Here is a 23,049-nt window from a genome sequence, read left to right as displayed (position 1 = left end):
TACTACAGCAGACCACACTCCCCCTTTTTAAGAAAAAAGAAAAAAAAAGAAAAGAAAAAAGCTGAAGAATCAGGTCTTAAAAAGGAGGTTGTCTTGAAATGGGAGATAAATTCACAGAGATTATGAATAGAAGAATCAGTAAAACAAGGTCTCTAACGGAGGGAAGTCTTAATTAAATTGAAAATTTTCATCTAAATTTTAATTTGATTATATACTTACCCAACTCACATCAAGCAATTTACTCCAGTTTAGTGCTAGGACGCTGAATAGCATCGCCTTGGTAACAAGGGGAGGTCACCCTAAAAAAGAGCTACCTTGACCCCTTATCATGACAAAGTCACGCGTGACTTCCTGACCTTGCCGCCATCTTTGAATCATTCAATCGAAAGCGAACATAGAAAAATTTCCCTCTTTTTTAGGAAAAAACCCCCATAAAAACCCCAAAAGCGGGGCAGGTGGGCGGGTATCAACTATGTGAGTTGGGTAAGTATATAATCAAATTAAAATTTAGATGAAAATTTTCAATTAAATTACATTCTTATCCCAACTCACATCAAGCAGAATGCTAATGAAGGAGGTGGGGAAACAAAATTCCACTTGTCCAGCCGACAATGGCTGGTAGGGAGCTACTGCCACCATGACGAGTGCTGGCCACATCTCGCAGGTAAAAGTTGATGAAAACACCCTGCGATTTCCAGTAGGCAGCGCCTAAGACCTCTGCCAGCACGCCTGAGCGGAGGACTGCCAGAGAAGTAGCCCAGGCTCTGGCTTCATGAGTTCTTGACAACTTCATAGGAAGGACAGAATGCCCAATCCCAACTTGTCTGTGCCACCACGCATACGCTTGTTTAATAAGCGTAGAGACCCATCTTACCAAAGTGACCCGCGACAAGTCCTTGCTCCTTTCAGTGTCAACTGAGATGAAGAGCAGTTTATGGTCCCTAGACCTAATGGGCGTGGTACGGGATAAGTAGCTGGTAAGAGTACGAACAGGACAATTGACCATATCAGGGTCACCAGACGCAAGAATCCTACTTAAAGGAGGAATGCGAATAACAGAGGAGGACAGACCTTGTTTTTGGTTTTGGCAAGGAACTCCGGCCGAAATCTTAAAACAAAAGAGCCATAGCTCTCAAAAGAAATATCCTTAGCCAGGCCTGAAAGAGCGTGCACCTCACCGCCTCCACTGGCAGAGGCTAACAAAACGAGGAACAAGGCTTTACGAGTCAAGTTAGCTAAGCTCGCTGAAGCTAAAGGTTCGAAATCCGAAGAGGCTAGAAACTTGAGTACCAAAAAATAAGTCCCACGCGGGAAGAGGGGACTTAGCCTTCGTAAAACCAATCGCTGCCCCCTTAAGAACACTAGCAATTACACCGCCCAGGTTAATGCTATGCCCTAATTGCTTCAGAGTAGAAGAAATGGCTGAGCGCCTGACTCTCAAAAAAGAAGGAGCCAAGCCCTGAGCAGCCAAACACGAGAGATGATTTGCTACATGCATAGAGCGAGGTGAAGTAGCAGTAACTCCATTCTCCGAGCACCACTTTGTCCAAGCTGACCAGTGTGACGCATAAACAGTGCTGGTCGATTCCCTGTGGGCCTTTTGGACAAAGCCTAAAGTAGCGTCTGAGGAGCCAGAACGGCGCAGCGACCTAGAAAGAATGGAGGGCCGTCTGCGAGGCGAAGGAGGACGGGGAACCAATGTTGGCTGGGCCACCAAGGGGCCACCAACACCAAGCAAGGCTGTCCCCGCTCCGCCTTCCTGAGAACCTCTCCCAAGAGATGAAACGGGGGGAAAGCATAGGCTCAGACGCGACCAGTTACTTCGAGGGCGTCTGTTTCCCTCCCCTCTGGGTCTGGAAAGGGGGAGATAAAGACCTGAAGCCTGCAGGAGAATCTTGTCACAAACAGATCGACTGTAGGCTTGCTGAAATGCCACCCAGACGTTGTAGGACCTGATGAGTCAGAGTCTACTCCGTGTGCATCGTACACTACGGGCGACTGAAGTAGTCAGCAAGAACGTTGAGTATGCCTGGGACGTCCTTCGCTGACAACAGAATAAGGTGCTGGCTGCCCCAGGCAAGAATCTGACCTGACCTGACAGAAAGAGCGAGAGACAAAGTGCCTCCCTGTTTGTTGAAATAGGCCGCCATGGTCGTGTTGTCTGTGCGAACCCCAATTTATTCGTTCCTGACCATAGACAGAAACGATTGGAGTCCCAGGAAAACAGCCTCTAACTCTAGGGCATTAATGTGCCCCCCACTCTGCGTCTCGTTCCACAGACCTGACGCAGTGTGAACAGAAAGATGGGCACCCCAGCCCTCCATAGACGCGTCTGTGAACAGAAACTCATCCGGGGGGGGCAAACGAGATTGGCACTCCCTGTGAAATCCCAGGGAGCAGCCACTGCCTCGTTGTGTGCCGAAACCAGCTTTCAAGAGAGACTACTGTCTCCCAGCCCTGAAGAGAAGGCTTCCACAGCGAACCCAGGGCAGCCTGAAATGGCCGCTTGTGGACTCTGCCTAAGGGCACAAGAGTGGCCATCGATTCCATTTGGCCAAGAAGAGAGGTCAGAACACGTACAGCCGCTCTCTTTATCAAGGACAGAGTACGAAACAGACTTTGCAACCTGTCCACCCTTCTCTGTGAAGGGCGTACCCGCCAATCGACGGTGTATGTCTTTGCGTGTGGAAGAAAAACAACCCCAATGCTAAAAACGTCTGTGCCAAACCTAGGCTTAGCCACATGATGGTGTTTAGTTCTTTCCGTAACCTCTTAGAAAGAAAAGCTGAAACTAAGGAATTCCTGCGAGTCCTTTGTGCTGCGCCGCGAAAGTCGCTGACAGAAGCCACTGCCTCAAGAGGTAGGCTTAGCCGGAAAAGTTCCGACTGAGAGGTTACGAGCAATGGCTCAGTGAGCCTAAAAATTCAGTCAGAATGTGAGCCCATAATTTGGACATGTTCTGGCGACTTGTCAGCAACCAAAGCTTATGACCCTGATGAGAAAGCGCAATTCCGTAAGCCGTAAAAGCCGAGAAAGTTTTAACAGCTTGCCTTGTTTTTCACCACAGAGGCAAAAAACAAAAATTGAGGCCTTAGCAACTTCACCCTAGAAGGTGAAAAATAAGAGGTATGCCGCACCAAAGATGGGCGTACATACCGCGAAGCTGCCTAAGGCAGAGGGTTTAACCCAATGTGTGTTTGCTTAGCTCCGTATCTTGCCTAAATAAAGGCCAAATGTGGCCAGCCGACGCAGATCACAGCTTCTCCCAGAAGATGAACCACAAAAAGCAAAGAGCGGAGTAGATCCGCCTCTTGTTTGCAAACTGAGCCAAGCAATGTGCCAAGAAAAGCGCTGGGAGGCTCCGCTGTTCAAAAGACTTTAGCCAAAGCAGCTAGAAGCGACATGACATCCTTCTCCCGTGCGTCACGACGAAACTCGAAGTTAACAAGAGCAGAGAAGATAGAGCTCTATAAAAAAATCTTGCAAAGTTTCCTAAACAGAGGATAACTTGAAAAGATCATGTGCTTATTCCCCCAGAGACAAGAAAGAGGACTCAGTATAACATACTGTTCTACTGTAGCCGTCTTCCCTACCAGAATAGTGACAACTTTCTCTACCGCATCGTCACGAAACCTGAATTGGTCTAATGACGACGCGATCAATCTCGACAGAGATCTCTGCAAAGTCTCAGAGAGAGACGATAACTCAAGCGTAAGCCAGTTACTCCAAAGACAAAAGAGAATTCTCCGAAAACGGGACTACTCTGTCTCTGCTGTATCATCTTGCCTAAGGACTGCAAGTTCCGGAAAAGTGGAACGAGGCAAGGCAAACGAGCCAATCAAATTGACTGAATTATGCAGCAGTGTAAACCTCTTAGCCAAACCAGCAGGCAAAGCTGAGGCTAAAAACAAAGAAGCACGGTAAGGCTGCGCTGAATCAGGAGCCAGACCTTGTGCTGTTAACCACGGTACAGCGTGAAACGCACCGCCGTACTGCCCAGTAGTCAGTAGCATAGACAGCTCAAACGCTACCAACGGGAATTTCCGAAAACGGGAATTTCCGAAAACTGAACTGCTGTTTCCGTCCTTTGCAGAACGGGAATCCCCCAAAGCGGAAGGAGGTTGGGCAACAAGCCTACAAGTGTTGCCGCACCCTCCTCGAACTACCTTGAAGTAACTTCCGCCGCCAAAGCCAGTGCTAGCGGAAGTTCAACCAGTACACGGAAGTTGGCATCTTTGTCAACCTGAACAGAAGCACCAAAATCCGACTCATACTGAATCCCGCACATCCGTGCAACAAGGCAACGAACTTCCGCCCTGACTACTATAGTCAGGCGAAGCGTCACCCAGAAGAGACGACACACGAGGGATGCGATACCCAAGCAGTGTGTCCCTAGGGACTGCTTTCCTGCCCAGAGGGCGGAAGCGGGGAATGTCACCCCCTCCTCAAAATACCGTGAAGCCACTTCCTCCGCTAAAGCCAGAGCTTGCGGAAGCTTAGTCGGTATGCGGAAGTTGACATCTTCGTCACCCTGGACGGAAGTGCCAAAATCCGACTCGTAGTCCCTCACTTCCGTGAAGTCAGGCAAGACACTTCCGCCGTGACTACCATAGTCCGATGAAGTGTCGCCCGGAAGAGACGCCCACGAGGGATTTTATAATAATAATAATAATAATAATAAATAACTTTTCTATAGCGCGAGTCCCATCAATTGGCTCCAGGCGCTTTACAAATTCATTATAGAATAAACTAGCACAAATCAACAAGCATACAAAGCATACATTTAACTGAGACATAACACCAAGAACCCAAGCACTAAGCAAAACTTAGCGTACAATGTTAAAAGTACACACACACACACACACACACACACACACACACACACACACACACACACACACACACACACACACGCACGCACGCACGCGCACACACAAAGCGGTACGTCCCTAGGGACTGCTTCCTGCCTGAAAGGCGGAAGCGGGGAAAGCTATGAAAGCTGTGCTGCCGCACCCACTGTTCCTCTAGGGAGTGTAGGAGGACGCACTTCCCCTGTTCGGTCAGAGACCGAACGCGTGTCTGGGCTTTTCCCTCGATCTAGACGTTCACTCAATCGGAACGACGTAGACCTAGGGCCTAAGCTTTCGCGCACACGAACTGGTGTGGCTACTCTCTCCAAACACGCACTTCGTTTTGGCCGGAGAACCCGGTTACTGGCGAAGTATAAATACCTTGATCGTCGTCAGTCCAAGAGGCCTGGGAACGCAGCAGGGAAACACCACAGATGCCCTCAAACGAGGCGTGAACGTCGGCGGACGTAAAAGTGGAGGAAGGCGGAACACACACCCTGGCAAGGGAACGCACACCTCCCACACCGGAAGGCAAAGACACATCTCAGCCTTGGTAGACGAAAACTCGGCTGAAAGAGAGGATATCTAAGCACTCAAGGAGTGCAAAATAGCATAAACATCCTGCTTCTCGCTAACAGGGCCTGAACCGGACAAAACCGGTGAAGCAGCTGAAGGCAAAGTAGGCATAGCCGGAGAATTAGGTAAGTCTATCGCACATCAAACGAGGATTTAGTCAAGGATCTGTGACTTTAATCAAAGCTTAACATGCCGAACTCTACGACTTACGAGAAGGCTTCTTTGTGGGAGAAGGCTCGGCCACCAACTTAGCATTTTTATTCTTTCCTTATCCGACATGGCGAACGGAAAAAATGTAAACAAAGCTAAGTATTCGACCAAACCTAAGTCACAAAACGATAACAAACGACAAAAAAGCTCACCCAAACACACAGTAGGAGCAGAGGGACCGTGTGCAAGTACCAAGGCAGGGTCTGACAAAGGCAGAAGTCAGACAAACCGGCTGAAAGCCGGAGCAAAATCAAAACACGTCTGTAGACACAGATCGCTGGAGAGTGAATGATTCAAAGATGGCGGCAAGGTCAGGAAGTCACGCGTGACTTTGTCATGATAAGGGGTCAAGGTAGCTCTTTTTTAGGGTGACCTCCCCTTGTTACCAAGGCGATGCTATTCAGCGTCCTAGCACTAAACTGGAGTAAATTGCTTGATGTGAGTTGGGATAAGAATGTAATTTAATCGGGGGTTCAAAAGAGGGAGTTACACTGACCTATAAAGCTTGGAATCTCACACTGGCCATGACACATCACACATGACAATACTGATGATGATGATGATGACAGCAATGATAATAACAATGATGATCAGCTGAAGATGACTGTGGTATTGATGATTCTGTGGCCATGAATATTAACAGTGTATGTATTGTAAAGAGTGTGTGTGTGTGTGTGGGGGGGGGGGTCAGTGTGTGCGTGCATGTATGTGAGTATGCGTGTGCTCTTGCCCGTACCAGTACGTGCCTGCACATGTGAGTGAACATGTGTGTAAGCGCATGTAAGCGCATGCATGCGCATGGTTCTAGAGAGGGAATTAATGCACATATTGTAGGATGTAGACAAAAGAATGACCCACAGATCCCTAAGGTAATATCTTAAGATAAACTTCAGCTAAAAAATAAACGCATTTAGCACAAAGCAGTGAATGCATGCATATTTTTGTGAATGTTTATACCACAGATGCTAGATTTACTCAGGTCACTCACTGGCACAACTTCTATTAATTCTTTTAGGTATGTACTCAATCGCACTGAAAAAGTAGGTCAGCTTCATCAGGAGGCTGGCCTTACCAGCAAAACGTGTTGAACTCATCCTAAAATTCACAGACTTTTTTTTAAAGACCTTCAGTCATAAAGACTGTCAATCATTACCCAGACACAGGCTAAAGGCATCAACGTTACCAAACTCAACCAGTCAGTAAAGGAAGATAACCCAGCCAAGACCTTAGACTTAAAGAGGGGGCGAAATCAGCAGCATTGCTCAAGAACTTTATCTGTCTAGTCTAGACCATTGATTGAAAGGACATTACTTTAAGCGCCCATTTCATCCACTTCCCACTAAAACTCACATGATTTTTGTCATTTGTGTGAATTGGTAGCATGAAATAGGACTTTAAAAGACCTCCCATAGTTACTTTGAATTAATCTTTGTGTCTTCCTAAAAATGTTCTTGGTTTTATAAAATGCACCGCAGTTTCTTCAAACTTCCACAGGTATGAATAGATCATGCAACCTGGTATGTATGTAGAAGATCTACCAAGGAAAATGTCCATCTACTATTCTATCTAACAAGATACAGGTGCAAAATGCACTGTCACACTGATATAACACATTTCAGGGATTACAAATCAACAGCTTGCCTGAAGCAGTTAAAAATACATGAAGCAGCACAGAAATTAAAACCAACAAATGCAAAAGCATACAAAGTTGCACAAGTGCTTTTCACAGAATTGCTGAAACATGTGCTGCCATTCAGGGAATACCAGAGAGAGTTTAAAGCATTCGTAAAGCACTGAGGGTCTTCCGTACCTGAATATGCTTGGCGACCCATGATTACACAGATACAGTCATATCACACCAACAAAGTGTCAAAGTACAAATCATGACACAACAAAGCCAGTCAGATACAAAATGAGTTTTCTGGTTACACTGTGAGGTCTGTGCAGACCTGCAAACCTCCCAGACCAGACCGGTCTGACTAGATTCAGTCGCCTCTTTGGAGGGATCAGACTTTGCCCCGTTTCAAAGACGAGCAGAGGTTAGTGCCTAAATGCTCTGGATGGTCTCTGCTGGAGCAGAAAAACGTTCACTTGCAGACGCATACAAGGGCTTGACTCATGCAAGGCTTGACACAAGGTTTCATATTCATAAACACAGCTTCTTAAGCTGCAGTTTTGCAATGGAAACACATATATGTCCTGCTTCGCTCAGCACAATTCATGCTGACACAAACATCTGTCTTCATTTTTTGCACACACAAGGTCCGATCAGACTAAGCTATCATATTCAAGTCTGCCATTTTGTAATGTTTCATGCCTTATGTTGTAGTACTAGTACTGCCCAGTTTGCCATTTTGTCAAGATTGCCATTCTGCCAAGCTTGCCATTTTACATTAGCTTTTCCATGCATCTTCAGCTGTTGAAAATCTATTAATTTCCGCACAAAATGCTCAACCCTATGAGCAGGTTGCTGTGTGGAGTGCAAACTTTTGCCAGCAAGTGCACGGTTTTGCGCAGCCATCACTACTTGTGACATCAAGATGCGTACATCACACAAGGACCAACAGAATAATTAACACAAAGACAAAGTCACCCCAGCTTTTGAGGCCTACATCATACATCATGCATCACTTCCCCGTTGTCTTTCACAATGTGGTTGCTGTGCTGCGTTGGTGTCAAACTATCTCGTCGCCATGATGCAGCTTCCGAAACTCCTGGCTCTACCACCAGCAGCAGCTCTTTGTCACCGTCCCGTAACTCACGTCGTAAAAATGTCACCAGGTCTAGGGCGTCACCTATCGTTTCTGGGCTCTCCAGCTTGGAGTCTAGGTTGAGGTAATAGTTGCCCACCTTGCGAATGGCAATCCAGTGCTTGCGGTGAAAAGGGAGGCGAACAAAGCCAAAGCGATAGTCTGTGGGCGTGTTGAGGATGAAACCCATGATGTTGTCGACGACCAACACTCCTACATCCCTGGAACCAACAAGACAGATTCGTTTCACTTCAATGCTCAGTTTGAAAAGGACATGCACGCAAAATGAATGTCTCCCCTCCTCAAACCTGTCCTTCTGTGGCGACACTGACAGATGTTTCTAACTATCTATTTTTTTAAAATGTAGCTTTTATCAAATAAAAACAAAATGATATGAGATATATTACTCATAACAATCACCTTGAAAAATTTAGTTCTCCCAGTCTAGAGGACTTTGCTTCTCTGAATAGCGCCAATGTCAAAACAAAAAAAATCCTATAGAATCTGTAACTCCTGCCATTACGCCCATTAGTTATCTTCCTTAGACCCTGTGTAGATCATTGTTAAAAGTTTTCTTCAAGTTGCAAAAAAGTAATTGTCTCAACATCTGTAGGGAATAAAGTTCACCAACATATTGTCAGTTAACGATAACATCATCAAAAACGTCCCCATTTAGAACTTACTTGCGTTTATCAAACCAGATGGTTTCATATCCTTTCTTCTGTAAGGCAGCCATGATGACATTCACGTCATAATTGCCAAGTCCAAACATATTGCGATGAGGGTTGATAAATGCATTTGGAGACATCCTGAAACAAAGCAAAAAACTGTTTCAATAAAGTTATACAGAGGCACAAATACACACATCATATGCAGTGCACACAAAAGATTACAAATCATACTTTAAAATTGAAATATAATATATATATACATCTATATATTTTTGTTATTATGTAACAGGTTAACGAAATGAAGTGTAGAGAGCTTTTGTGTTTTGAAAATAAATGTGTGTGTTGCAAAACAAAACACAATTTCCAGTTTAATATTCAGAATTGGTATTTTGACGAAAGACCAAATACATGTACACACACACAAAAAATTCTCCCCTGTCCTTCACGCAAGAGCAGTTTTCACCTAATAACTATGTTTGGAACCTCAAGTATTCTGGCACACACACTCTCTCTCTCTCTCTCTCTCTCTACGGGACTACGGGAGAAAATGGCGGCCATGTGTGATCCTCCATAAAATGCCTCTGTGATTTTTTTTCTTCGATTGTGTGTGTTTCCATGATATGGCTATTGTTAACATTCATATGCTTCTCATATGTTACAAGGCTCGTGTCTGAGATAGATTCAAGGAGAAATTCAATGTTGTTCATCAGTGAACACTGTTTATTTCTTCTGAAACCGTGATCTTCTACTTTTTCTAACAATACTGTGGTGACTGGGGAGTTCTGAGATGGAAAAAGATTAACACTTGGATTTCATCGCTATATGCTTCATTTCAATGCAGGCACATTGTTTCATGTGTTTGTTCTTGTGTTGAAATCGTGGAAGTTACTAACTATTGAATTGAGGAAAAGCTGATAATTGTGTTGTTTTGACTCTATATGGAAAAGGGAAAGAGGTAACGTCATATCTCTGCGTCAGACAATGATACGTCATTAGTTGAAGAGACATTCCAGAAATACATTATGTAACACATTGTGATATTTTTCTGGATCATTGAATTATAGTGTGTTTTAGTATACAGAAGTTGACGGCAATTCTGGGTCTTTTGTCTATATTGGAGAATTATAGTATATGTCAATACAATGACATGACAATAAACTTGAACTTGAAATGTAAACAATGTTGAGATATCTTGATACATTTTTTTTTGTCAATTCTTTTTCTAATGACACCTGGAATGGAGTATAGACTATATCTGTAAGCTACATGGAATTACCAGCACCTGACCATGTTCAGGCTGTTATGGCCCAAACTCTGGACCCTATTCAAAAGACATATAAATGTTCTCTAGCAGAACTTTATAACTGGAGGTCTGTGCTAATCACAAAGTATGGTGAACTTCGGGATGATCAGCAACAAATAACTTTGGAAGTGGAAGATAGGAATGAGGAAGAACAATGTTTGTCTTTCCCTACTAACGAACCTGCCTACAGTTGTGGCACACAACTCATCAAAGATGTTCCAAATGATCTCAGAAAAACAATTATAAGACTGTTTGATACAAACATTGATTCTCGAGATCAAAAACTGATAACAATTACACTCTTTTTCAAACATAAATCGCAGAGCGGCACACTGCTTGCTCAAGGACACAAATGTCCAAACTGGAGTGAAGAGGACTTCCTACAAACTGCAAGCTTAGTGACTGCCATGAACGACGAAACGAAATCATCGACTGACGCTGATCTTATAAAAGACATTAAAACTGCCCCTGTCCCTTTCATCCAGTCGTATCTCAACCTATCAAACTGGGATGATGATGACAGTTCACCAAACACAACGAACACCCCCAACTCAACAACATCAACCTCAGCTAAAAAGAGACTTAAAAAAAGAAGACAATCAACTAGATTGACACCTATCTGCACAATGGTAATGAAAACCAGATTGGAAGATGTTGAACATGAAACCATGGACCTAAAAATGAATATGGCCAATGTTAACGAATTATTAGCTGTTAACCTGCAAGACGTTGAGAAACGCATCAAGTCCTCTATGCGGATTGAAAATAGTGCGGCAGTACAAAAACTAGAAGATAAAATAACAGCACTGTCAAACCAAGTGAACAATCTGGAAGAGGAGAATCACAAACTCAAAAGTCTTGTTGGTGATCTAAAAGTGAAACTGAACGACCAACACACGTTTGTCAACAACAAACCTGCAAAAAAATCCATTTCAACTCATTCTCATGAAAACAAACCCACTACTCCCCATCCTTCTACCCCCTCATCTACTAAAGACACGCCGACAATGTATACAAACCTTAAGCACCGACGATCTTTTGTGACACCTCCTTCCTCCCCTGTTAAATCAACAATGACGCAGCAACAAATCAATATGAGTCAACATAATGAACCATCGGAATGTGAAGTCAACTCAGAAAAAGATGTCACCAGTGAAGATGACAATAGTCAAGAGGAACATCGACCCACCCCAGAGGAAATACTTAGAAAAATTACCATCCAACCAGATGCCACTTTCATACTCATTGGCGATTCTGTACTGAAGACAGTAAACTTAAACAAGTCCTTGCCATCAAAATATAGTGTGCCTCAGAAAGTGAGTGTGGATGGAATGATGGTTGAGGACGCAGTTATGTGGGGAAAAGATCTGTCGCCATCCCCTTCAGTGAAACAGGTCACTGTACATGTAGGCATCAATACATGTACAAACACCTCTAGCACCATTAGTGAGGTGATGTGGACCGATTTACTGCTAACTCTTAGGTGTGCATTTCCCCGTGCAGTCCTGAGAGCATCATCAATCATACCTGCTCGTGGGCGTAGTGATCTAAATGATATCATCCGACCATCCAATGAAAACCTGTCCAGAGTATGTGCAAGACATGGTGTCGTCTTTGTGGACAACATGCCTGTCTTTGTGACTGAGAGTGGAGCCCCGCGTCTCGCCCTTTGTGACTGAGAGTGGAGCCCCGCGTCTCGCCCTTTACAGGGACAGGATTCATCCTAGTCCAAGAGGCGTAGCTCGGCTGGCAGAAAATCTGTTCCCCCCCTCCCTCACCAAGTACTACACCAAATCAACCATCAATGACAATCGTGTGTCAAAGCATCAACACGTTGATCAAAGAGGTCACTCTAAAAGATACCAATCGGTGCAGAGATATGAAGAAGACTTTCCCGCCCTCCCACAGCACTTGGAGACCCGCCTCCCAACAAATCATCAGGGCTTCTTCCGTGACAGACCATTGCCGGCAAACATCGCTCCACAGCATCGCTCAGGTGGTGACAGCCTGGCTTCTCCTCTTCCCTTCGCCGTAACACACAATCAGCAGCATTCGAGTGCAAATGACTACTACGTGACACCTGCTTTGACCTCTCGCAACCAACACGCCGCTGATGAACACAACGTTGGACCGGCCAACGCTTATCACCAGTATCAGCCATCTTTTCGGCACTTCAACCGTTTCGGACAACCTATCAGCTACCCTCCACCACCACATGACGCCGCCCACCTTGCTCCACCCCATATGCACCCAGCCATGGTTCTTCCGCCACATGACACAGCTCATCTGGCTCCACCTCCTGTGCACCCAGCCATGGTGCATGCTTTCTTATCATATCTACACAATTTTAATGAGATGCGCCCATCAATGGCCTACTAAAAGTGCCATCTTTTAAGCGTGTGTGTATGAGTGTGTGTATGTGTGGTGTGTGTGTGTGTATGTATGTGTGTATATGTGTGTGTATATATATGTGTGTGTATGTGTGTGTGTGAGTGTGTGTGTGAGTGTGTGTTTGTGTGTGTGTGTGTGTGCATGTGTATGTGGTTATGTGCTGGTAGTCTTAGCTTTTAGATATTTGAATCCCTATTGCCAAACTTTTAAAGTGATTGCTTTTTGTGTCATTGTGACTGAAATTTAATCTGTGTTGTATTTTTATAATACATCCTCAGACTCAACGGTACATTTCTCTCTACGCTACGTTAAGACTATATATAATATAACAGAGCTTTGAAAGAAGAAAAAGGACTTCACCTGCGATTCAAAGCTTTCGCATATTTCAAAATTGTTTTTATAAACAATAATATTAACATTGATTAATCTGTTAAAATAGTTCTTCTATAATTACATTATTAACTGTAATTATTGAAATTCCTTTTGTGAACAATTTTGCTTAATCGGTATCTTATCATCGTGGGGTTTTGTGTGTGAGGTGTTTGCTTTTGTATTTTTTTATCCTTGAAATTTTGTTGTATGTCTTCTTCAACTCATAATTGTCAAAATAATTGGCTTGTAAAACAAGGGCTTCATATTGGCCATTTAAACATAAACCATGCATATAACAAAATGACAGACATATTATCCTTACTTTCTAACAATGGTAGAAACTTTCATATTTTTGGATTTTCAGAATCTAGATTATCTAACAACATACTTGATTCGGATATTTTCGTTTCAGGTTATAAAACATTACGAAAAGATTCTTCCAAAGACTTAGAAACTGGTTTGTTAGTTTATATTAATGATTCATTAACCTACAAGCGTCTTGAAAAACTTGAATCTCATGGAATAGAATCCATTTGGGTGGAAATATGCTTACAAAAATCAGCATCAATTATTGTTGGATTCTGTTACAGAAACCCAGCAGAGAAGGTAAACTGGTGTGATAAATTCATGGACATGATGGATGCAGTTTTAAATGAATCAAAAGAAATCATTCTTCTTGGAGACTTTAACATCGATCTTCTGAAGCATAATAAGAATTGGTTGGAAACACTAAATCTATTAAATTTACATCAAATGATTCAAAAACCTACTCGTATTACTTCCACCTCTAAAACACTTATTGATCATATCTATGTTTCTGAAAAACGTCATATTAAAGAAACATATGTACCATGTTTTGCTGTGAGTGACCATTTTCCCATTTGTACCACATGGTCTCGTAAAGGGGTAAAAATTCCAAAAACAGGTCACAGAACAATTACATATCGTTCATTCTCTCATTTCAATGAAAGTGCATTTCTTTCTGATCTAAAAAATAGTCCACTTTCAAATACTTACAATTTTACAAACCCTGACCAAGCTTTGGATTTTTGGATATCTGTATTCATTAATATTTATAACAAACACGCACCCCTTAAAACACATCGAATCAAGCAGATTGAAAAACCTAAATGGATCGACAAAGACATAGAAAATGCAGCAAATTACCGTGATTTTTTAAAAGAACATGGTACACATGAAGAGTACAAACAACAAAGAAATAAAGTGAACTCCCTGAAACGAAAACGTAAACAACAATATTTTCAAAACCTCATTACATCTAAACAAGATTCAAAATCTATTTGGAAAGCAATTAACCAACTCACAAACAAAGACATTGCAAATAAATCCTCACAAGTTATTAATATTTCTGTAGATACACTTAATGAACATTTCTCAAAAATTGCCGATAAAGTGATTTCTTATGATCGGACAGAATCAAATGATTTAAAACTTTTGAAAGAATACTGCAATTCCAAACATATCCATGTTCATCATGCATTGCAACCAATGACTATATTGGATGTTTACTCTCAGCTACAACATCTTAAACAAAGCGGAACACGTGACATAGATGGGCTTGATGCAAAAATTATAAAAATGGCAGCTCCAATAATCACGGATACATTAACTTTCATTTATAACATATGTATCGACCAATGTTGTTTTCCAAGTAAATTCAAACAGGCTAAAGTGATTCCTCTTTTTAAATCGGGGGATACTACAAATCCTTCAAATTACAGACCAATATCAATTCTATCAATCCTTTCAAAGCCTCTTGAAAAACATATCAATAAGCATATTCTTTTGCACTTTGAGGACAACAAATTGATACATGATAAGCAATCAGGTTTTAGGAAAAAACACTCATGTCAAACAGCGCTGATTAGCTTAGTTGACCAATGGCTAAACAACATTAATAGTAACCAGTTCTGTGCTGCTCTATTTGTTGACTTTGCTAAAGCTTTTGACCTAATTGACCATAAACTCCTTATCAAAAAGCTTGAGATTTATGGTTTGGCAACTGATTCTGTTAACATTTTAAAATCTTTCCTGTCAGACAGACAGCAAAGTACTTATCTGAATCAATCATACTCTTGTAAACAAACAGTAAGGTTTGGAGTTCCACAAGGTTCTATTCTTGGTCCTTTACTATTTTCTATCTATATTAATGACCTACCATTATTTGTTAAATGTATGTGTGAACTATTTGCAGATGATACTACAATTCATTCTAGTCACAAAGATCTAAGTGAGCTAGCAAGAGTCCTCCAAGAAAACATTGATCGATTGCTGGAATGGTCAGAACTAAACCATATGTCACTGAACCCAAATAAAACTAAATGCATGCTTCTAACCACTAGACAAAAACGACAAAATCTATCATCAAAATTTCCTAAACTACAAATACAAAATCAAGATGTAACTGAAGTTGATAACCATAAGGTTTTGGGAATAACCATTGATAATAATCTGTCTTGGTCAAAACATTTAGATACACTTTGTAGAAATACTTCTAAAAAAATATATCAGTTATCAAAAATTAAACACTTTCTAGACCTACGCACACGGAAACTGTTTTTTCAGGCATATATTCAATCAACTATTGATTATGCGTCCACAGTGTGGGACTCTGCAAGTGCAAACACTTTGAAACACCTGTGCTCTTTACATAGACGAGCTGTAAAATTAATTCTTTTAAAAAATGCATCTCTCTCTATGTCTGATTATAAAAAATTAAAGATTCTTCCTATCAAATCACGATTCATCTATAACAAAGGTGTAATGATGCATAGAATTATGTCAGGGAATGCACCTACATTCATTGCCTCAGATTTCAAACTGAATAATTCAATAAAACTAAACAAATTAATTACCCCAACCCCTAGAATTGACCTTTACAAATCAAGTCTTTCTTATTCTGGCGCCTTATTGTGGAACTCCATTCCTGATTTAATTAAAATGCAATTCAGTGAAACTTCCTTCAAAGAAATGTATATGCTGTTTCTCTTGGAAACAAGTAAATAATTATGTGATAATAATACATCATTGCTTGATATTCATAATGCATTTTGAATGTCTTTTTAACTGTTTGACATGTTAATTATATACATTGTATTGTAATTAATTTAATTTCTATTTCTTCTTGTTATTAATCGAGTTACCCTCAATGGGCGAGGGCCGGACGAAAAAAAGCATGTATATTTTGCTTATTCTGTTACCCTCGATAAATAAATAAAGTTCAAAGTTCAAAGTTCAAAGTTCTGGCCTTCTAATGCACACAGACAGACACACACAGACACACACTAATTCACACGCTGCACTTAAAGTCCAGGAGCAACAAATGCAAACAGACCAGGTTTACATTAACTTGAAAGAATACAACAAAACCAAACACCAAAAAATTAAATTGTTAAAAATGAACGCATGACACACCTGTTACAAATCTCATCCAGGTCTTTCTTGGTAAAGGCACAACCAGACTGGAAGAGATTGTTGAGAGCATGAAGGGCACACAGCTCCTTCATCTGCCGTTCATGGTAGACATCTTCCGAGGGGCTGAGATCTTGTGTATCCATTCCACAATGTGTCAGCTGAATTCCCATAACATTAACACGCCGCACCGCCTTTCTGTTTCAGTAAAACAGACAGTGTTTCGTTACAGCCTGAGTACACTATAGGATGACTTTGCTGGCATTCTGTCTGTGAAATGAATATGAGAAAGGACAAAGCCATTCAATACACATGAATGACATGTATCACAATGAACTGTAAATCTTACTAACATCTTCACCTCCTCTTAATGGTGCGCACAGTTTCCCAACAGCTCAATTAGTAGTTGAATTACTGAACTCTTAAAAAGCTAAAACTTAACAACACAAGCATAAAAAGTTATCATTAAGATATACATTAACAAATACTAGCTTTGTTGTACAAAATCATCTTACTCAAATAACCTGTTGGACCTGCGGACATTTCAAAAGAATAAATTTTTATCTAGATACACTAGAATAACAACACAGTCATGGCAAAGTGCTTTTTCAGGCTGCAATCATGCCAGGAGCGATGGAAAGAGACAAAACTGCTCTGTCAAAGTCAAAACACTGCTGAATTCCAAAACATGGAAAATGTGTGTGTTATTTTGAAGAATTGCAAATGAACTGTAATAATTACCTGAATGATCACTGACTGAAGCATCAAACCTTCGGCAGGCTCATCCCGGAAGTGTCGGCAGACGACTCATACTGTTGCACCGCAGAAAATGCACTAGTTTGGTGTGATTTTTCTCTCATACATAAAAACATTTTTTGTGGCAAAAGAATGAATCGTCTACCAATGTTTCTGAGTTGATTATTTTGGAGATGAGTTGTATATATCACCATGTTGGAGTTTTTATTTCTGCGGATCGTATGCCGAGGCCCGGTAGAACAACTTCCGGCTAAAGTCCTGATGATCAGTGGTGCAACGAATAAGAACAAAATACTCTTGTTGCTGTTTGACCCTGGAATCATTGACCGAGTTTCGCCAGCATTGCATCAGGTATATTACGAATCTCCCTAATGTATAAGCCCAACACACCCTACACTTATTTTTGCGGATGTGATCACCCCGTTTCAGTTTGCGTTGCAACTAATGCAAGGCAGCAGACTGCAATCCAGATCTATGCAAAACGCAACAGCATTGACAAGAAAGTTGATTGCATTCTTTCTTTTGTTGGTTGGCATTACCTGAGAAAATCGGAGGATGTAGTAAGACGTTGTAAGTGCACTGAGGCTGCGTGGTGTTTGTTTTAGTGTGAGTTGTGAGGAGCACTAGAGCTCACAGTTTTTGATTCCAGCATGATACTTAGCTGTTACTAACTGACAGTGACACGTGGATTGATTCTTGGTCTCGTAACTTTAAAAAAAACTGAAGTGTACGTGAAAGGGTTTACATTGAATTGCTGCACTGCGCTATTTTCGTTTTTCTTGAGAGCTGTTTATGATGTAGAGGTATACTTTTTTTTTTGCATTGAGGGGAGTGCACTCTGATACAATCTTGTGATAAGACACTTGATCTGTCCATATTGACTACACTACCTACGGTAGGTAATCTGCAACAGCTGTTTTTGCGTCTCTCTCTCTCTCTCTCTCTCTCTCTCTCTCTCTCTCTCTCTCTCTCTCTCTCTCTCTCTCTCTCTCTCTCTCTCTCTCTCTCTCTCTCTCTCTCTCTCTCTCTCTCTCTCTCTGTAACTTCAGGAGATTAGTGCATAGATTAGAACTTTCCTTCATTATGAATCATTAACATTGTGTTTATAAATTATATATTTTAGATATTGTACAATCACATTTTTACGGGTTTATCAAAGAGATTATTTTAATTTGTGTGGGTGTGTTGATTTTTCTTTTCTGTTGCATTTTCTTGTTACTTTTCAAGGATGTGAGTCGTGAGACTAACGTAGTAATATGAATGTCTTTACCTATTTAAGTTATGCATAATCTTCACAGTGGAAATATTGTCATTTTCCAGGTTCTGATCAGGAGACAAAATCAAAATGATCCTTCGAATACCATTAAGCATACAGTGACAGGCGTGAAGTTTACAACTGCATGGACATTTGAAAAGAAGTTAAGAAGTTCACCTTTACCCCCATAAATAAGCACTTTTGTATTCTTTTTTCCATTGTGATTATATACTTGTGTTCTTAAAAGACATTGAATGCAGAATCAGTCAGGCTCATTGTCAAAGTAGGAAAGGCATTGCCTGAAATAAGGTGCAAAAGAGCAAAACAAACTAACAGGACAAAGAACAAATTGACCTTTAATTTTGGAAATAGCAGGCTAACCAAAATAAGGAAACACAACAAGGAAAAGAAAAAATCAAAAACAACAGAAGACGTAACAAAATTGTTGGAAAGCTTGTGAGACAGAAAATCTCAAGGCTTACACAAGGGCTGTGCAAGATGGCTGCCATTATGGAGGTGATCGATCAGGACTCTGATGAGATGGAAAATGGAGGGGGTCTCTTTGGTCCTGGCGATGAGGATGAGGACATGCTGCCTTCTTTGGGAAAGGTAAATCCTGCAATTGTTTGAATTTTGTTAGTTAATATAATAATAACTTAGTAATTCCAGTTTCCATAGTGTGTTAGGTTATTGATAGGAGCCTGATAGGCATCAGTTTTGTAATTTGTAAAAATTGTATGCAGTGTGTTAAGTACTGGTTGCTGCTCACACAAAACTTGCATAATAAAAAGAAATGTCAAGTTCCAAAGGAAGAACTCAAATATATATGTATGAGGAGTTTTAATGTATGCTGGCAGTGGTACTTGTGTGTGTCTATGAATGTAAACCATAGTGACAAAGTGAGATTCATTGTAATTTCCCTCTTTTCCGATATATATATATCCTAGATGAATACCCGCTTCGCCGGGTACGGCTTCGCCGGGAAGAAGTCGAGCTGAATACCCGGCTACTCCGGGGACCCGGCTTTGTCGGGTGTTTGCCGGCGCACCGCACGAAGGAAGGGAGATAAACGCGCAAAACACTGGAGAAGAGTAATACCCGGCTTTGCCGGGACAGTGACCTTCTAAAAATAGTATAACAGGAATATGGATTGAGCGTTGTCGACAGTGACCTTCTAAAAATAGAAACGGGAATATGGATTGACGCCACACGAAGGAAGGGAGATAAATGCTGAAAACACTGGAGAAGATAAGGAAGAGTTGCTGGGAATGGATCCAGAGAAAAACCAAAATCGGTTCAGCGCTGCGCGCTGAGAGCACATGTTGAAATATCTCATCGAGCAGGTTGTGTCCGGGGTTAGGGTTGTTGTTAAATTGATTTCAAAAATTTAATTTTGATCATAATTTTTATATTTTTAATTTTCAGAGCTTGTTTTTAATCCAAATATAACATATTTATATGTTTTTGGAATCAGAAAATGATGGAGAATAAGATGAACGTAAATTTGGATCGTTTTATAAAAAAAAATTTTTTTTTCAATTTTCAGATTTTTAATGACCAAAGTCATTAATTAATTTTTAAGCCACAAAGCTGAAATACAATACCGAAGTCTGGGCTTCGTCGGAGATTACTTGACCAAAATTTCAACCAATTTGGTTGAAAAATGAGAGCGTGACAGTGCCGCCTCAACTTTCACGAAAAGCCGGATGTGACGTCATCAAAGACATTTATCCAAAAAATGAAAAAAAACGTCTGAGGATATCATACCCAGGAACTTTCATGTCAAATTTCATAAAGATCGGTCCAGTAGTTTAGTCTGAATCGTTGTACACACACACACAGACAGACACACACACACATACACCACGACCCTCGTCTCGATTCCCCCCTCTATGTTAAAACATTTAGTCAAAACTTGACTAAATGTAAAAAGAACTTTAACTTAAAAAGTGTTTAATTTGCATATTTCAGCCATTTGTAAAGCCTTTAATTGATCAAAAACAACTTCTCGATTCTTGCTGCACGAAGCTTTGGCACTGAATTTTTGGTAAAAAGACTTTGCTCAATTAAGTACGGCCTTCAACTAAGTTCCAGGTGAACCCAGCTTTGATTGTTTATGTAACTAAGTTATTGTGGGCATTATGTGTCATGTGATTTTTGACTCACATGCGAAGCAAAAGTGAGTCTATGTACTCACCCGAGTCGTCCGTCCGTCCGTCCGTCCCCCCCGTCCGGACGTCCGTCCGGAAAACTTTAACGTTGGATATTTCTTGGACACTATTCAGTCTATCAGTACCAAATTTGGCAAGATGGTGTATGATGACAAGGCCCCAAAAAACATACATAGCATCTTGACCTTGCTTCAAGGTCAAGGTCGCAGGGGCCATAAATGTTGTCTAAAAAACAGCTATTTTTCACATTTTTCCCATTTTCTCTGAAGTTTTTGAGATTCAATACCTCACCTATATATGATATATAGGGCAAAGTAAGCCCCATCCTTTGATACCAGTTTGGTTTACCTTGCTTCAAGGTCAAGGTCACAGGAGCTCTTCAAAGTTGGATTGTATACATATTTTGAAGTGATCTTGACCCTGAACTATGGAAGATAACTGTTTCAAACTTAAAAATTATGTGGGGCACATGTTATGCTTTCATCATGAGACACATTTGGTCACATATGGTCAAGGTCACTTTGACCCTTATGAAATGTGACCAAAATAAGGTAGTGAACCACTAAAAGTGACCATATCTCATGGTAGAAAGAGCCAATAAGCACCATTGTACTTCCTATGTCTTGAATTAACAGCTTTGTGTTGCATGACCTTGGATGACCTTGACCTTGGGTGTATTTTGGTAGGAAAAATGTGTAAAGCAGTTCTTAGTGTATGTCATTGCTAAGTTTAGTTATTTGACCTGAAGGTCAAGGTCATGTAAAGGTCAAGGTCAAGCATGTGAGTCGTATGGGCTTTGCCCTTCTTGTTTGATGATTGTTTTGGTGTGTGTGGGCAGCATGCTTTGGTGAGCCCGAACAACGAAGAGTTTGAAATGCTGGTGGAAACCATCAAACACAGGGTGGAGGATGCACAAGGGGAAACCATCTATGAACTTGGAATGGGAGGTAAGCCACTTCACCAACCTTGATGGTATCATCTCTAATACTGTTTCTTTCTCTCTCTCTCTCTCTCTCTCTCTCTCTCTCTCTCTCTCTCTCTCTCTCTCTCTCTCTCTCTCTCTCTCTCTCTCTCTCTCTCTCTCTCTCTCTCTCTCTCTGTTTAAAACATTCAGGGATGTATTTTCATGTGGATCTTTACAATTTACTGCGTTATCTATTTCCCAAAGCCATGTTTCTGCGCACTTGTCTTTCTTGCTTTTGTCAAGAGTGATTGAATACATTGGCCCCATTACCGATTTCAGGAGGGTAGGGATGACGCATAGAGAACTCTCTCTTTTTCTCTCTCTCTCTCTCTCTCTCTCTCTCTCTCTCTCTCTCTCTCTCTCTCTCTCTCTCTCTCTCTCTCTCTCTCTCTCTCTCTCTCTCTCTCTCTCTCTCTCTCTCTCTCTCTCTCTCTCTCTCTCTCTCTCTCTCTCTCTCTCTCTCTCTCTCTCTCTCTCTGGAGGATCAGCTTGTATCCTTTGCAAAGTACCTGTTCTTGGCCTCACGAATGCGACAAAAAAGACTTGCAGAAAACGAACCGCTCACATGATTCTCGCGTTCCCTGTACGAACATATATCATGCTCTGGAATCATTGATGCATTCCCCGTAACAAGAGATTGACTTGAAGGTGCCGTAAACGTGAATTCCCTGGCATGTTACAACCTCTTCTTATTATGCATTTCATCTCGGAAAATATGTGCGTAAATTCGGGTGTGTGTGTGTGTGTGTGCGCGTGCGTGCGTGCGTGTATATATGTATGTTTATGTATTTGATGTTGTGACAAAAGGTCGTGGCAAAAAGAGTAGAAAAATCAAAAATCTAAAAATATTTTTTGACACAAGTGCATTTTTATGCTGAATGTTTCATATTTTCATTACATAAAATAAAATAGGAAAAGATAGTTTGGTCAGCGGATTCTGTAGAATAAGCATATTTTGTTAACAATCTGACAGATGTTGGTCGTGATGCTGGACATACCATTTGATTGATTTACCTCCATAAATGAAACTTCTGCAATCCAAATACCTTTTATAAATCAAAAGAAAGTACAACACCAGTGAATTACACGCAAACAATTCCAAAACCAACTTACATTATTTATTTTTTATACATGATGTTATGTCCAACATCACGACCGACATAAACATCACATTTCCGTTTGATGTGTTTACGAAATAAATGACAAAAGAACACTTCTGTCAGTTAAAATCAAGGATATGTAATTCCTTTTACATAAAAACACACACAAAAGAGCTCACAAACTTCAAATTACCATGATCATGGCACTTTTTGAGTCGGTTGTGATGATTAGGCGATGGACAAACTTG

General features: G+C 41.2%; 2 protein-coding genes across 4 annotated transcripts in view; one reads left to right on the top strand and one right to left on the bottom strand.

Moving 5' to 3' along the window:
• Positions 1-453: 453 nt before the first annotated feature.
• On the bottom strand, positions 454-17,352 carry LOC138959444 (josephin-1-like). Its single transcript, XM_070330945.1, has 4 exons — positions 17,297-17,352; positions 16,559-16,753; positions 9,070-9,195; positions 454-8,607 (listed from the first exon to the last, which is right to left on the bottom strand). Exons 2-4 carry the CDS (start codon positions 16,726-16,728, stop codon positions 8,250-8,252), a joined length of 654 nt encoding a protein of 217 aa, XP_070187046.1. The 5' UTR covers positions 16,729-16,753; positions 17,297-17,352; the 3' UTR covers positions 454-8,249.
• A 177-nt stretch (positions 17,353-17,529) lies between these two features.
• LOC138959439 (GTP-binding protein 1-like) overlaps positions 17,530-23,049 on the top strand; it is a 39,226-nt gene continuing 33,706 nt past the window's right edge. The window contains exons 1-3 of one of the 3 annotated variants that reach the window (XM_070330937.1): positions 17,530-17,662; positions 18,632-19,175; positions 21,576-21,684. In XM_070330937.1, coding sequence (XP_070187038.1) covers positions 19,065-19,175; positions 21,576-21,684 — 220 coding nt within the window. In that variant the 5' untranslated portion in view covers positions 17,530-17,662; positions 18,632-19,064. Of the gene's footprint in view, positions 17,663-17,724; positions 17,882-17,933; positions 18,207-18,631; positions 19,176-21,575; positions 21,685-23,049 lie in introns of those variants that run through there. The other 2 variants (XM_070330938.1, XM_070330939.1) reach the window with 2 other exon arrangements.

This window comes from Littorina saxatilis, linkage group LG2 (assembly GCF_037325665.1).
Source record: "Littorina saxatilis isolate snail1 linkage group LG2, US_GU_Lsax_2.0, whole genome shotgun sequence".
Lineage (NCBI taxonomy): Eukaryota > Metazoa > Mollusca > Gastropoda > Littorinimorpha > Littorinidae > Littorina > Littorina saxatilis.
This window is presented reverse-complemented; position numbering and strand designations above follow the sequence as displayed.

Excerpts from the sequence above, each read along its gene's own strand:
- LOC138959444 (XM_070330945.1), bottom strand. The coding sequence starts at position 16,728 with ATGGGAATTCAGCTGACACATTGTGGAATGGATACACAAGATCTCAGC. Across the intron at positions 9,196-16,558 it reads CTGGATGAGATTTGTAACAG|GATGTCTCCAAATGCATTTA; the intron begins GTGTGTCATGCG and ends GCTTTGTTTCAG. Across the intron at positions 8,608-9,069 it reads ATCTGGTTTGATAAACGCAA|GGATGTAGGAGTGTTGGTCG; the intron begins GTAAGTTCTAAA and ends TGTTGGTTCCAG.